General features: G+C 39.8%; 1 protein-coding gene across 1 annotated transcript; it reads left to right on the top strand.

Moving 5' to 3' along the window:
• Positions 1 to 591: 591 nt before the first annotated feature.
• mettl1 (methyltransferase 1, tRNA methylguanosine) lies at positions 592 to 10,008 on the top strand. The gene is made up of 6 exons (XM_030729976.1): positions 592 to 786; positions 1,127 to 1,254; positions 1,346 to 1,530; positions 5,081 to 5,194; positions 8,972 to 9,073; positions 9,512 to 10,008. Exons 1-6 carry the CDS (start codon positions 707 to 709, stop codon positions 9,632 to 9,634), a joined length of 732 nt encoding a protein of 243 aa, XP_030585836.1. The 5' UTR covers positions 592 to 706; the 3' UTR covers positions 9,635 to 10,008.
• The last annotated feature ends 6,915 nt before the right edge of the window (positions 10,009 to 16,923 follow it).

Here is a 16,923-nt window from a genome sequence, read left to right as displayed (position 1 = left end):
AGCAGATGTGGAAGGGAAAGCCCAAAGTGGTCCAGTAGGAGCTTTAGGAACCGTAACCCCAACACTAGAAAAGTGGCTCTAACAGATTCCAGGCATAACATCAGAGGTCTCTGTCCAGAGTAGTGCAGTCTTAGGAAGAGCAAAGACAATGCACAGAACCCTCAAACTCCCAGACCCACAGAGGACCCACACATAACCCCCAGAGTGAGAGAGGGCGATTATTTTTTTAATCACAGCCTTTATAGGGAAATGGGGTATAGATTACACTGCATTATGGTAGTAAATAGTTAATTACATTTAGCATGTTCAAGAAAAGAAACAGAACTTATAATTTAGCATTTTATTTTATACTATTATTTTTTAAAGGGGGAATTGCATTTTTTTTTTTATATTTATGTGTATCCTTCTGCTGGTAAAATCTGTTTACATTTTCTTTGTAGCTTTTCAGCAACAACAACATACATCACTTGGAACCTACAAACCAGCTCGAAACACACAAAGAAAATGCAATGTTACAGCAAATTTTTTTTCAGCCACCTTCAACAAACCTGGCAACCCTGAGCTGACGCTTGGAGATGACGACAAAACCCCGCGACTCACAAACGGAGTAAGAAACAAACGTTAGTGTGTGGGTAACCGCAGATGGTTCGCAACGACCGGTTGAAAATTCTGAAAATCGTCGGGAGGAAAAGTTGTTTGATCCATCATGACTTCGTCCATGCCGCAGAAGCGCTACTACAGACAGCGAGCCCATTCAAACCCGATGGCATACCACACGTTTGATTAGTGAGTGAGCTCCATGCGTCTGACACGCCGCACGTTTGACTCTGTCAGTCTGATCTGTGCATTTCTAAAAGTTTGTGTTGGGACGAAATTAAAGGAAACAGCTGATTGCTGCTGAGCCAAGAAAAACGGTTTGGGTTTTAGTCTGAGATAGTACAGTGTGGCTCCTCACTGCACTGAAACTTTACATTTAGACGTTCAGCAGCACCGTCTCCTTCCAGATATGTGTGATGTTTTGTCTCATAGATCAAACATCAGGGCAGTTTTAAAAGGGCTCTTTCTTTTGCAGAAGATGATGTAACTGAAACTTGTTTACAGTGATGCACTTTCTCCTCCTCCTCAGCCCTGTGTCCCCTAAGGAAATGGACTGGTCCAGTCTGTATCCAGACTTCTTCACTGGCAACCCGAGTGAGAAGGATCCCCCTCGAGTTGAGTTTGCTGACATTGGATGTGGATACGGCGGGCTTTTAGGTAGCACATGCAGACTGTGTATAAAGACCACATTCAGGTTTTTATTGCTCCTTAATCTACAGTTTGTGTCTTTATTTTGTCTGCACTCCAGTGGAGTTATCTCCACTTTTCCCAGATAAGCTCATGCTGGGTTTGGAGATCCGGGTGAAAGTGTCAGATTATGTTCAGGATCGTATCCGGGCGCTGCGCGCCTCGAACCCGGGGAGCTACCAGAACATCGCCTGCATTCGCAGCAATGCCATGAAGTACCTGCCCAACTTCTTTTTCAAAGGACAGGTGGGTTTGCTGCTGCTTAATGAATGGACCGGGCGAAGGCGTTTTCTTGGCACAGCTCACTCACTAATTCCTCCAGAAATATTTTGCTTTGAGCTCTCAAAAAATGATCCAGCTTAATCCCTCTGAAAAAATGTTCTCAGTCTCTTACCCAAATAAAATGGCTTAATCAAAAGTATGAGGGTATTATAAGAATGCAGCGTGAGTTAATAAATTAACAAGGGAACATTGTTGAGCTGGTTTTATTGAGCTTTTTGTTTGAATTTGTATTAGAACTCTTAAACTGTCAAAGTTGGCTCAGGCTGCCTTCAATCAAGCATAAAGCAAAATGGTAAAAGTCTGCTGAATTGACAAATTAATTAACAAACCATTAACAAATACTCAAATAGACCAACAGCATCAAGCTGCCATCTTCAAAGTAGCTGAATTTATTTCTGATGCCCTTTTTTCTTCCCACTATTACCTAATTTTTTTATTTTAAAAACAGATCTAGGCAAAAGACATCAGAATAATGCTGGCTCACACTGATGCCCTACAATTCACTAGTGCGGCATTAATTTAGAGCACACGCTTGATGGGTAGTTATCACAGTTAACTGAAACTATCAATATGTGATTGAAGTGCAGACTTTTAGCTTCAATTCAAAGGGTTTAACCAAATGTTTGCATTAACTGTTTAGGAATTACACACATTTATATGCATCATCCCCATTTTCAGAGGTTCAAAATTAATTGGACAAACTAACATGACCAAACAGGAATTTTTCAAGTGTAGAACTCATGGACATCAAATGCTGTGTTTCCTGCCTGCTCGGTCTGACCTTTACTGCAGCCGCCTTCAGTTGCTGCTTGTTTGTGTGGGTCTCTGCATTCAGTTTTGTCTTCAGTAACTGAAAAGCTGCTCTTTTGGGTTCAGATCAGGTGACTGACTTGGTCATTGAATAATATCCCATTTCTTTGCCCTGAGAAACTCTTGAGTTGCTTTTGCCATTTGCTGTGGGTATTTATCCATTTGCACTATGAAGAGCTGTCTGATCAGTTTTGCAAAATTTAGCTGAATTTGAGCAGAGAGTAGAGCCCTGTACACTTCATAAATCATCCTGGTACTTCTATCAGCAGTCACATAATCAGTAAACTCGCAGCTGTACATGCCCTTACCATAACGCTACCTCCATATGTTTGACAGATAATGAGTCAAATATAGAAGTCATTAGCAGGACTCTGGAGAACTTGACTGCATACTGAGGAGGTAATTCAGTCATTTGACTCAGGTGTGTTGGATCAGGGACACATCTAAAACCTGCAGGACACCGGACCTCGAGGTCTGGATTTGAGGATCCCTGCTTTAAGATCATGAGCTGTTTCTCTTCTCCTCCATACTTTTCTCATCATTCTGGTACAATTTCATCTTGTTTTCATCTGTTCAAAGATGTTTTTTCACATAATGTGGAGGCTCTTTTCTGGCAAAGTCTAACCTGACCTTCTTGTTCTTGAGTGTGACCATTGGTTTGCACTGGTTTATTATGGTTTTTCAGCCCAGTGATTTGCACTGACATCTCTTCGGGCCTCATATTTAAAATGCAAATTCAACACTTTGAGTCAGCTTCATATATTCTGTCTGCTTCATTTGTCACAAAGTAACAAGGAAGCAGTCCTCACTTAGCCACGAAACTGCTGGTCTGTCAGTTGTCCAATTATTTTTGAGTTTGTGTGTACATAAATGGCTGTAATCCCTAAACAGTAAATAAGATACTTTTTTAAAACCCGCTGAATTAAAGCTGAAAGTCTGCACTTCAATCGCATATTGATTGCTTAATTTAAAATCCCCTGTGGTGGTGTACAGAAGCAAAACTACAAAAATGTCCAACAAATTATGGCTCTAACTTTAAGTTCCAGTCCAGTTACCAATTTGCATATAAAAATTGGAAATACTTTGCTCCCTAAAAATTAGTATCTTAGCTTCAGAAATCCAGTATCGTTCTGTTGTGGTTACATACTTGCGTGCTTATTTTAGCACCCGCAACTCTGTATAAAACCTAAAGAATATGACTGCTGCATAATTTTTTGTGGCCAAGAAATTTCATGAATAGAGGAAAAACATGTACTTGTCCAGATAAAACCAGAGGACACACACACACACACACGTGTATATATAAAATATACCTGCATAATATGAAATAACTATGTGCATGTTATTAAGTTAGAGCACATACAGAAGAATTTAATAATTCATCCACTGTGGGCTTTAAAAACATTCAGTTGAAGCTGACAGTCTGTCCTAGAATTGCCAGGCTAATAAGAATATGCACATGTTTAACATATGGACTGAATTAATTTATACAATTTGCTCAATAAATCCAGGGATTTCACAACAATGGGATCATTGACTGACATCACATCAGCTCAGCGTAGAGCAGCGCGAGACGGCATTTATCCGTCCCAATTAGCTGCAGTGCTCTGTGACTTGTTGCAACCCGCATTAGACTGCACAGTGGGCTTAGTGTACCAGGGTTCATTCAGGTATCCTGCATAAAAAAAAAAAAAAAAAAGCATTCACCTCAAATGCTCCGTGTGGGTATCAACTTAAAAAAAAAAACTGCTGTAATAGTGACACATTTATGGAGCACAAATCATGAAGGTGTTTCATATAGAAATGCATACATTTATTTAATGTATTTATATTTTAGTATGCAATTTCAGGTCATTTAAAATAATAAGACAAGTTGGAATGAGTCGGGACTTTGCACAATACTAAGAGCAACTTCACAGAGCTTTTTAAGATTAGGGTTGATTTTTACTTTGAGGTTTCGCAAATCATTAGTAACTCTTGACTTCTATTATTTCACCAGTGCTGAACACTGCAGCTGCATCCACCTTTAACATTAGGCGTCTACCTTTGCTCACAATAGGCTCAAAAGCATCCAGATTTTCAAAGTGAGAGTATTAAGAGAAGACCACCCAGACTAGTTGTTCAAAATCTAGCCGCAATCCTTCTCACATGTGTTGTGTTTCAAGTGTTGGAACAGTGTATTCTGAAGGATTGAAAAAAAATTTTTCTGCTCATTTTGGTTTGTTTTGTAAACCAAAAATGATTCAGTGGGTTGAGGTTTTTCCAAAGTCAAAACCAAAGGAGCCCCCGAGGCTGCAGCCTTCCCCGGTGATTATCCCCACAACTTTCTGTCTATACCTGACGTTATTTATTTTAACTAATAAAAAGTGACTGGAAGTTTTTTTTTTAATATAACAGCCAGGCAAATATCAACAGAGTCTGCACTTGTACACTTGTCAAGGACGGAGACACGGGAAACTTTATGGAAAAAAAAAATCGAGGAGGGAAATTCCACCTTTTCCAATCCTCAGTGCTTAACAACCAGCTGCAGCATATTATGGGGGTGCCACTTGTGGCTTCGTGTGGCTACAGTGGATTCAGACACCTTTTTACTCACTTTTTATAGTGTTGTATGCATGATTTTAGCTGAATAAAACTGCTTACACTTTAACTTTTTTTGGTACCTAATTCTGTGACTGTTAACATTTTTTTTTCTGTCTCTCAGCTCACAAAGATGTTCTTCCTTTTCCCTGACCCTCACTTTAAGAAGACCAAGCACAAATGGAGGATCGTTAGTCCTACTCTGCTGGCAGAATATGCCTACACACTGAGAGTAGGGGTATGTATTTGAGGGATTCTTGTTCCAAGATTTTAGTCATGCAAACATCATTTATCAAACAAAAATGCCATTCATTCTCTGGAAAACCCACGCAAACACTTAACGTCAGAAAGGTCACACATAAGGTGGACTCGAACCCAGGACCTTCTTGCCATGGTTATCCTGCTAACCACTGCACCACCGCTCTATTATTATGTCTCGATCTCCAGAAATCCTTTGAGGTCTGTGAAAAGCATTCTGAGTTAGCAAATTTGGCAACTGAAAAATGTGACCCAGCATGCCCAGAAACATGCTTTCACATTCTTTTCCCCTCAACACTCATCACCCACCTAACCCTATGGATCTGCCACTTCCCCCAAAATGGAAATCAAATGTAAGGGTCAGCGCTTTGTTGCGCTGGAGGAGATCCAGGTAGAGGCGCAGGCTATCTAAATATAGCATCTGCACTGAAAGTGGTCCAGAGGTGCAATGAAAGTAAACTGGAAGGGAAGATCAGTTATGTTTAAATAGGGTAAGGTTTCCTGATTTTTTTTTTTTTTATTGGTTTCGTCCTGAAACCTTTTGGTACTTGTGCGCTGATGAATCTGGTGAAAAACACTAGATGGCAGAGGGGTTTCAGTGCAGGTGTTTTGGGGCTAATTATGAAATTCAACAGGGTTGTGTACCCATAATCCTTCACTCTGCATAGCCAAACACCTACACAAGCTACACAAATGCACTGCCAGGAATCCCGCTTTATTGTTTGACAGTGAAAAAGGAATTTATTATCAGAATATCCATTTAAGATGGTGTACTTTAGGTTTTTTTTTTCCTCTATCCTGGGTCCCAGCTGAAAATTAAATTGCCATTTCTTCCCTAGTTTCCCAGTTAATTGCATTGTACAGAAAGCCATGAATTCACAGGAAATAGCCTGGGTGAACTGGTGTGGCCTGCAGCTGGTTGACATCAGAATACACCCAGGTCCTGCCTGTCAGAACTGTCAAAGCAGCAGTGGGGCACTTGAACAAGGCGTGAATTCTGATGGAGGTTGTGGGGAACAATGGAAGGCTTGTGTCTAAATTTGGCTTTATCCTTTTTCCTCTGGTATGTTCATTGACGCATGTGTGCATAATACGTTGCATGTGTGTGCGCGCGCGCGTGCGTGCATGTTCTACGAGGGCCTTGAGCACTGGCTTGTAGCCATAACTGCTGGTGAGTTCAGAGGCGGCCAAGTATACTATGTTGCCAGAAGTATTCATTTGTCTGCCGTCACACACATATGAACTTGAGTGACATCCCATTCTTAATCCATATGGATTTAATGTGATGTTGGCTCACCCTTTGCAGCTATGACAGCTTCCACTCTCCTGGGAAGGCTTTCCACAGTTTTAGGAATGTGTGAATAAACATAAAACAACAAGGAGCAGATATGTAAAGGTAACTTATTCCAATCAGATGGAGCCTGAAACATAAAAACCTTCTTACCTTTCCTCAGATACAAAAGGAGCATCAAAGAAAAAATGAACTTCTTAATATCTTGAATTAGAAGGAACAATATAACAATGTTTTTCAGGCTATAAAAACAGCCAAAATTAATACATTTTGAAATAAACTGGTACTGATGACATATTAAATTAAGAGGAAGTTAACTGAGTCTGTCAAAGATTTTACAATGATGTTAAAAAAAGATAAACTATATTGCAAAAAGTATTTGCTCGCCTGCCTTCACAAGCATATAAACTTGAGTGACATCCCATTCATAATCTATAGGGTTTAATATGATGTCAGCCCACCCTTTGCAGCTATAACATCTTCAACTCTTCTAGGAAGGCTTTCCACAAGGTTTGGGAGTGTTTATGGGAATTTTTGACCATTCTTCCAGAAGCACATTTGTGAGATCAGACAGTGATGTTGGATGAGAAGGCCTGGCTTGCAGTCTCCACTCTAACTCATCCCAAAGGTTTTCTGTTGGGTTGAGGTCAGGACTCTGTGCAGGCCAGTCAAGTTCTTCCACACCAATCTCAGTCATCCGTGTCTTTATGGACCTTGCTTTGTGTACTGGTGTGCAGTCATGTTGGAACAGGAAGGGGCCATTCCCAAACTGTTACTGCAAAGTTGGGAGCATGAAATTGTCCAAAGTGTCTTGGTATGCTGAAGCATTAAGAGTTCCTCTTACTGGGACTAAGGGGCCGACTCATTGTTATGGAAATTTTAGTGCATTTATTAAAAATAAGTCTACTGCTGGAATTGTCTTTTGAAAATGTTTTCTTACAAGAAGGAATTGGGTCAGTAGAGAGTGCGCAGCTGTGCAATGAGGAATTCAAAGAGACAAAGGAGACAGCCCTTACTTATACAAAGCTTTAGAGTATCATGCTACATTGTTCAGCTCCATCCAGTTATCCTATACAGGTCAAACACAGTTCAGCAAGATATATGTAGCAGTTTGGGCAAACAAGTCTCATCGGTGTTGGAGATGGAGGCACCAAGACAGAAACCAGGACTCCCTCTTTTAGGGAGGTCCCACATGCCTGCATTGCAGGGTCAAGAGGTCAAGCACAACATAAAGCATGAGAGAGGGGAAAAAGCTGAATTCTTGGACGTAACAAAGTAATCCTCAACACTCGTCCATTAGATTGCCAGCTGGGGAAGCGTGATTCATCATTCCAGAGAACACATCTCCACTGCTCTAGAGTCCAGTGGCGGTGTGCATTACACCTCTGCATCTGACACTTTGCTTTGCGCTTGGTGATGTAAGGCTTGAATGCAGCTACTTGGTGATAGAAACACATTCCGTGAAGCTCTCTACATGCTGTTCTTGAGCTAATCTGAAGGCCACGTGAAGTTTGGAGCTCTGCAGAAAGTTGATGACCTCTCTGCATTATGCGCCTCAGCATCTGCTGACCCCGCTCTGTGATTTTACGTGGCCTACCACTTTGTGGCTGAGTTGCTTTCGTTCCCAATCGCTTCCACTTTGTTATAATACCACTAAAAGCTGACTGTGGAATATTTAGTGGCAAGAAAATTTCTCGACTGGACTTGTTGCACAGGTGGCATCCAATCATGGTAACACGCTGGGGTTCACTGAGCTCCTGAGAACGACCCATTCTTTCACAAAGGTTTGTAGAAGCAGTCTGCATGCCTCGGTGCTTGGTTTTAGACACCTGTGGCCATGAAAGTGATTGGAACACCTGAGTTCAATGATTTGGATGAGTGAGTGAATACTTCTGGCAATATATATTATATATTTTCAAACCAAAAATGAGCCTGGCTCTTATTTTAAGTTGTGACTATCTTTTAGACTACACACAAAAAGGTAAACTGGAGCAATTAATGTGAATTTTGTCATGATCAAACTGTGTACTTCATCCTGCTTTTATTTTGTTTTTGTCTTCTTTTTTTTTCCCCCTTTTTCTGGAAATTAAAAAAACATTCGTGCTGACACGTACTGGTTTGGAAATCTTTGCCTTTGCTAAGTTTTCTAAGAAATCTAAGTTCTAGTAATTTTATCGGTCCTATCTCCAAAGTAAATTACCTTGACACAGGTGATTCACCTCTGTGTTGGCAGTAGGTTATTTTTATCTTTAGAGATAAATTGCTCTCTCGAGGTGATGAAACCATTTAACTCGAGGTCTGAAACGTCTGACGCTGCCTAAAATGGAAGACCGATTTATTTATTTTTTTTCCCCAATCACTGCTGTGAGCTTATTTGTTGAGTGATAAATGGATTCATATCAGTCAAAAGTAAAGTTTTCTTAGAACTGTGTTAATAACCTACGTGTGTTTGTGCGCTCGTGTCAGGGTTTGGTGTATACCATCACGGATGTGGAGGACGTCCACCTCTGGATGGTGAAGCACTTTACTGAACATCCACTGTTTACACGGGTCCCTGATGAAGAACTGGTATGTTCACGTGGAGCTTTTCATCGCTGTGTTTGCAGGTCATGACCTCAGCATTTGTTGCTCAGCTGCTACCTGGGGGAAAAAAAAATCATCAAAAAGTAGGATATGAGATGGGAATAGTTTTCTGTTTTTAGGTGTTATGTTTTAATGTTTGCTTGTTTTTTAATTTCTAAGAATAGGTAGTTGTTTTTACTAATCAGAAATATATTCTGTGGTGTAAATTAAAGTGACTGTAGTTCCACAAATGCTGCACAGTTTCTTTCAAAGGTGCATACATTTTCCATTAGGGTTCAAAAAAGTGAGGAAATTGATCTGTCGGTTAGAATGAATTTAACTGATATTAAAAGTTACTGATCAGGGTCAAACTCTTACAAATGACATTTTTTTTTTATCTGCTGTACTTTGAATGTAATTCAATCTTACATCCTCTTTTGATAGGTCGAAGATGTCATCGTAAGTCGTTTGGGTACGTGCACAGAGGAAGGAAAGAAAGTGCAGAGAAATGGAGGGAAGAATTTCCTCGCAGTTTTCCGAAGGATTAAGGATTCAAATGAGACTTGAGCAGTCTGGCCTGAAGTAACAGCCTTCTGCAGTCAGATTTAGGTGCTCTGCTGAGGGATTGTTCACCAACCAGATGAACGCTGATCGCTTTTTTTTTTTCTTTTATTAATGGACAATAATGGAACTTTTTACCACCATTAGATTTTTTTTCTTTTCTTTTTTTTTGGGGGGGGGGGGCTTTTTTCCAAATAATTTATGTTTTTATTTTCTCACAAGAGAAGTAAATCATAAAATGGTCTGAAGTGTTGTGTGACACTTTCTCATTTTTGCCTCTCTTGTTCATCAGTTTCTCTTGCCAAATGTCAGTGTGCTGTTTTGGATTTCATGTAAAGCTGTACAGTATTTCAGAAAATACAAACAAAATGTAAAATGTAGTCAGTGACTTGGTTGCTGTATCCATCATTTGTTTACTAACATTATAGTTAGAATAATAAAGAAATGGACAAGGTGAATATTGTGCGCTAAACCACAAAGCTAACAAAGTGCTGCAGAGTTTGCTGATAACAGCACTATGAAAACCCTCACCAGCTTTTTCTAACTTTGGATTGTAAGCAATAACAGAAATAGGACTTTAAGGTTCACTCTAAGATTGTATATGAAAAATAGTTGTAACCACAATAACATGGCTCAATACTTGGATAAGGTGGTCGAGTGTATCTGTAGACTGTATGGCTGCATCACACCAACACAGCTACTGATTGGTGCTAAAATAAAATAGCAGCACTTTACTCACCGTAAGCAGAGCACAGACCTGTTGGACTGGCTGTTAGTATACAGTACCTAACTACTAAGCATGTCATATTTGATTACAATGCAGTGCATGTTCCATGATATCCAGAAGCAGAAAGCTAATAATATAATCAATGGAAACTGTATGATTTTAGCGCTGTATTCCAAACTGTCAGGAGTTTGGAAAATGGGACAGTGCAGGTTTGAATCCCATTTGCTGCTGCAGGCTGTGGTGATTAGAAAAACAGGACAGCACATGCCTTCATATTTGAAACCCAAACACTGGAAAACTTAAGCTTAGAGCAGAGAGAAGCAACTAAATACATGTTGTGACCATAATGGGAAATCATTACACTTTTGTATCTATTGTTCACCATATTTAGCAATATGCATGCAGTACTGTCCCAAACTACTGAGCCACTGCTCATGTCTTTATGTTTTGCTTCCAAGGAGCCAGACTTATATTTTTTAAAGTGGTCTCCAGGCTTTTTGAATGTCTTTGGACATTGGCTGCTTTTTCACTCATTTTTCAGTCGTGTCTGTGTGCCGGACCATTTTTAGAAGAATATTTGTTAAGCAAATTCTGACGTATTCAAGCATATAAAAGGCACCTAACTTAAGGGATGAACCAGTGTTGTGTTTACACACAGCAGACAACTTAGCAAAGAAACAATTGTAAATTGTATCTTTAGGCACTTTGTTACTTTGTTGGCCTGTCACAAAACATGATTTGTTTTCATGTGTTGAACGTACTAAAAATGCAAAAGATATCAGTTTGACAAGCATAAAATAATATTGTTGCACCAACAACTTGATTTCCAAAAAGCTGTTGGCCAAAAACCTGGCATATTTCTGCATGGTGTGCAGTGTGTCCTTAAAAAAATTGGAGGAAACTGAACAAATGGAGGACAAAAGAAAAAGAAATTCAGCAAAGACCTGACACAGGACCTGAGAGATGCACCTGGTTCTTCCATCTGCTGTTCACTGAAACCTCATCAGAAATGGTCTCAGTGGAAGGGTGGCTGTCAAGAAGCCAATCTGAAGGAAGAGAAACAGGGAGAAAAGGCTGAGGTATACCTAATTACGCAAGAACTGGACTGAAAATCAGTGGAAACAGGTCTGATGGAACGATCAACCCAAATTTGACATTTCTGGTTCAAATTGCCATCAGTCGGTATGGAGGAGGTCAGGAGAGAGATATATAACAGGGAGTGTCTACAGCTGCTGGTAAAACACATTGGAGCCTGTAATGGTTTGAGGCTGCATTTCAGCCAGAGATGTTCGGGAACTTGTCAAAATTGATGGAATTATGAACACAGAAATGTACCATCAGATTTTGATCCACCATGCAGTACCATCTGAAAAACATCTGATTGGCAATCAGTCATGGATCAGCCTCCCCAGAGCCCAGACTTCAACACTATTGAAGCAGCGTGGGATCATCTTGACAGAGAATGGAACAAAAGACAGCCAACATCCAAAGAAGAGCTTTGAATGTCCTTCAAGAAGCCTGGAGAACTATTCCTGAAGACTACTTAAAGAAATGAAAAGAAAGCTGCCTCAGAGAGTTTAGACTGTGCTGAAGAATAAAGGCGATCACACCAAAAACTTACTTTCAAGCTTGATTGTTTAATTTTCCATGTATGGAGTGTATCCATTTACTGAATCCTTTTTAAAAATAGGTAATGTGGTGTACTAAGTAACATGATTATTGTTCATGCATTTCTTCTCTTTTCACTGGGTCTACATGTGCTTTGCTAAATACAGGAAGTATTATCAGATTTTTTTATGGTGTGAACATTGATCAGCCCATCAAATGAGTGATAATGAGGAGCCGCTCTTCTGTTGTCACTTATTTTTGCCATATGGCAACAGACCCATCTGAGCCAGCCAAATCAGTGCATCATGTAACATTTTAGTCCTATCGGGTCATTAAATAAGAGTTTAATTAAATGCTCTGCAGGTGAAACCCAGGAAAGGGAAACTTAATGATTCACATTTGGTGAGACTAGTAAATAAATGTGGATTTGTTTTTGTTTCATCCTAAAAGGATTTGTTACATCTGCATACTGGAATGTTATTGGGGTCAAAGATAAATCCCCCCTGAACATCTTTACTGAGACAGGTGTCTGACTTGGATTTAACTTAAAGCAACACTTCTTTCACCACACAATGATAAAAACATTGCTTTGAAATGAGATGAAAGATGGATGCCACTCTCTGGTGTGTACTGTACATGCTAATTATGAAACTACCTCTCGGAGCTGACCGGCTTTGCTTAGCACAGACATGGATAGAGTGAGCTGAGCTCTGTCCACTGGTGACAAAATCTACCCACCAGCCACTTGAAAAATTTACTGAGGAATTATGTTCCAGCCTACTTTGTAGCCTGGAGGAATAACCTTTTGATGTTTTGTCGTCACTGGGAGACTGCCAGACAACCAGTAAGATCTAAGGAAGTTACTGTTCCTGCTAGGAAAAATTCAGACACATGACTCCACAAGCCCTCTCCGATAAACCACAAACTGCTTAGGTTTTTGATGAATTAAAAAAAAATTGGAACAAGTTAATTGGTGATCTTTAAAATAGGCAGACTTTGGTGTTTCTCCCCATTTCCAAATTTGGTCTCAAGCAAAAATTACCAGTTACAATATACTGGCTTATACAGTCAGGTGTAAAGAAAATACACCTTCTTTAAATACTAAGGTTTTACATGTGAGGACATAAAAAACAAAATTATCTGGTCTTTACCAGGTTCTAGAATTTTTTCAATACCGCCTCAGATGAACAACACATGACATATTAAGTATTGTCATCATTTATGTAACAACTAAGCCAAAAAGCAGAAGCAGTGTATGGAAAGCTCAATAGCTAGGAGACCCACCTTTAGCAGCAATGACTTGAAGTAACTGTCTTCTGTATGACTCCATCAGTCTCTCACATCATTGTGGAGGAATTTGGTCCACTCTTCTTCACGGCATTGTTTCAGTTCATTGAGGTTTGCAGGCATTTATTTATGCACAGCTCTCTTAATGCTAACAAAGTGTTTCAGTCAGGTTGAGGTCTGGACTTTGACTGGGCCATTGCAGCACCTTGATTCTTTTTGTTTTCAGCCATTCTGTGCTTGGGATTTTTCTGTTGCATGACCCAGTTTGGGTCAAGATTTAGCTGTCTGACAGATGGCTTCACATTTAACTCCAAAAAGAGTTCATGGTCAACCCACTGACTGCGAGGTGCCCAGCTCCTGTGGCAACAAAACAAGCCCAAATCATCACCCCTCCACCACCGTGCTTGACAGTTGGTGTGAGGCATTTGTGCTGACGTGCAGTGTTTGGTTTTTGCCAAACGCCGCATATCAGCATTTATGGCCAAACATCTCCACTTTGGCCTCATCTGTTCAGAGGACATTATTTTGGAAGTCTTGTGGTTTGTTCAGATGCAGCTGTGCAAGCCTAAGTCATGCTGCCATGTTCCAGATGATACTTACCCTCTTAACTCCTGTGGAAGCACTAAGAGTGCACTTAGCTTTTCATAGGACTGCTTCTTCATTTTACTTCAGTTTTTTGTTCAACAGAGATATTTAAAAGATTTTGAAATGTGGTAAGGACCAGATGATATTTTTTATGATACCCAGATATGTAAAACCTTAGAAATAAATGAGTGTGTACTTTCTTTTTTATCATGACTGTATGTAGCTATAGTATATGAGTATATAACATATCCATACGAGTGTTTTAAATCTGCTCATATACTGATTCACCTCCCTCAGTTTTCATCCACCCAGACTTACAAGAAGCCTTCAGAATCCAGCACGAGCCAGCATGAGGATCTGTGGCTGTGTGCACTCGCTGTTTGCATTCTAAATGTACAGCAGAGCTCAATCTTTACCATGAAGAATGTTTCTGATCAGTTTCCCAAACCTGAAGTTGGTTTTATGCCACTTTTCTTTCTACCCTCACACTCAATGCTGTAACACAAAATTTCCTTCTTTTTAATGCCAAGTCACTAGCACTAATCTGTCTCTTTTCCTTCCCAATGCTCAGGTTGAGACATGCACTTCTGCTGCCTCATTAACATCCCACCCTGCCACCCCAGGCTCAGCCTAAACCAGACTGAGCTGCTGTGTTTCTGGAGAAAATTGTGGCTCATTCCCACAGAAATAATTATTCTGGCACAGCCACAGAAGAGAAACTCCTCATTTGGGATTCTTAGATCTAAGTTAATGAGAACCCTCTACTGACCTGAGAGTCCAATAAAAGCTTTTTGGGGCTCTCAAAGACAAACTCTTCACTTTGTATTCAACTCCTTAATGTTGTTTTTGCCTGTAACTATATATATATATATATATGTGTGTGTGTGTGTGTGTGTGTGTGTGTGTGTGTGTGTGTGTGTGTGTGTGTGTGTGTGTGTGTGTGCGTGTGTTTTCTTCTTTTTTTGGGGGGGGGCAGGCATGTTTCAGTGATGAATAGTAGGAAATGTGATCTGTTCAAACTTTTCAAAGTAAACTTTGCTGTTGATGGACACCAGTAATTATTCTGAAGCAGGGTGCAGCTGCAGCCCTCTCAATAATTGTTTACACCTGCCAGTCATGACATCATGACCGCCTCATTATTTAAAACAGCTTGCATCAGATCACCAAAATATATGTGCTGAGAGGTCATCAATCATGTCTGAACTTCTACAGGGTCATAAGTTAGTCTGAATGTGTACTTTTTATGTTGGGTAAATACCTTTCTTGGTTTGTATCACTGTCTGTCTTGGGTGTAATAAACTTCAATAATTTACAGCTAACTACATCACTTGTCCAGTGTAAGGCTTATTCTTATTTTTTTTCTATGCTCGCAGCACAACAAGCTCGGTGATTTAGTTAAATCTGACCATCCCTTTGACACCTGGATAGGTGTCCGTCCATCCACCCATCCATCCACTTAGCTGCTTATCCAATTTAGGAAAGTAGAGGGGCTTACATTAGGAAGAGGCAGTGTACACCCTAATCAGGTAGCTAGTCAAAGAGCAGGTTGTACTTACATCCACAGGCCAATTTAAAACGTTTGATAACAATTAAACTTACATACTTGCCTTTGGAGTCTGGGTGGAAGCCTTAGCATCCTTTGGCTCTAGCTGACAAGCAGGTTTGAGAGCAATACCATCTCTCTGTGCAGCAACAGTGCAAACCACTCAAAAAACATTATAGAGCCAGCATTATATTATGTATGTTTGTACTCCCCAACAGGATGACTCTTTCACATTTTCGAAACCCCCATGTGCTGACCTCTTAAGCTTCTCACAGCACATAAATTCCCTTTGCATGTCAGATATTTATGGATTTAAGATGTAGCTTGAAATTTGGTCACCTCATTCATATTTGCAAAGGGGGTTTAATATGAACAACCACGCCTTGGTTGATTGCCTTTTTTTTCATCTTATAATTTCTAATATTTTATTGTTTAAGTAGAACTTATCTTGGCTCTGAGGGCTGTTACTTAATTAGGTTAAAATCAACACCAGCTGATCAATGCATGATGCAGTAACTCATACTGTAGTTCTGACAGCTGCATTACAGTTCAACACATACAGTCAAAGGTACAAAGTACAACAAAAAGGACATGAACTTCGAAAATCTAGCTGTACACATGGAACACCTTATATTAATCTTTTAAACACTGCAGTACTGTATGTTGCCTGTTGATAGCTGACCTCAGAACGTACAGATCAAACATACAGAGATGCTGCTGCTGTTAAATTTTGTTAAGAAGTCACAGTGGAGAATTCATTTTTGTGTGTGATCACCTCTTTCTATACAGCTCAGAAACACGTCATTATCCACAGCATGCATGCAGTCACTGTGGTGGACATACATCATATACAACCAGAGTGAAAAACTTGTTCTCGTATGTCAAGCACATCTGGTGTCCAGATGTGCTCTTACTCTGACAGATGCCCTTCATGACACCTTAAACACCTATTTATTATTCAAGACATGAAAGTGTGTGCTTTTTTTTTTTTTTTCAAGCCGCACAATCTTAACCAGTTACCACATGTATGTCAATAAAAACCATTATTCAGTAATTGTATTGCTATTTTTTATTCTTCATCACCACATCATCATCATCCTTTGTGCTCTCAAGCAGCTGTTGAGTGTTTGGCAAACACTCTCAATCACTCCTTGCACACCTTGGCTCATTGTGCACACTGCATTGTCCAAGCATGAATTTCATACACTGAACACAGACCACTTTTAAGAAAGTAATGCCAATGTGAAACGTAATCACACAAATGGGAACAACATCTAAAATATAATAACGATAATAATGATTTAATAATATCAATAAAACAGAGAATGGCCTAATCATATACTAAGCATATATACTCTCCTTGACATCACAAAAATCCAAGAGTAGGAAAAAGTTTTAATACAAGCATAAGCAGTCACGTGAGAAAGAACTGTTTTCTGTATATGTTTATCAGTCTGTCACATCATTGTGGAGGAATTTCGGCCCGCTCTTCTTTATGGTGTTTCAGTTCATTGAGGTTTGTCGGTACTTGTTTATGCACAGCTC

This window comes from Archocentrus centrarchus, chromosome 5 (genome assembly GCF_007364275.1).
Source record: "Archocentrus centrarchus isolate MPI-CPG fArcCen1 chromosome 5, fArcCen1, whole genome shotgun sequence".
Taxonomy (NCBI): Eukaryota; Metazoa; Chordata; class Actinopteri; order Cichliformes; family Cichlidae; genus Archocentrus; species Archocentrus centrarchus.
The sequence above is the reverse complement of the archived record's forward strand: the minus strand, read 5'-3'. Positions and strand labels throughout refer to the sequence as shown.

What these genes read in the sequence shown, in the direction of transcription:
- mettl1 (XM_030729976.1), top strand. Translation starts at nt 707, where the DNA reads ATGACTTCGTCCATGCCGCAGAAGCGCTACTACAGACAGCGAGCCCAT. An exon ending in TGGATACGGCGGGCTTTTAG is followed by an intron (nt 1,255 to 1,345) that starts GTAGCACATGCA and finishes TCTGCACTCCAG; the next exon opens with TGGAGTTATCTCCACTTTTC. An exon ending in GGGTCCCTGATGAAGAACTG is followed by an intron (nt 9,074 to 9,511) that starts GTATGTTCACGT and finishes CTCTTTTGATAG; the next exon opens with GTCGAAGATGTCATCGTAAG.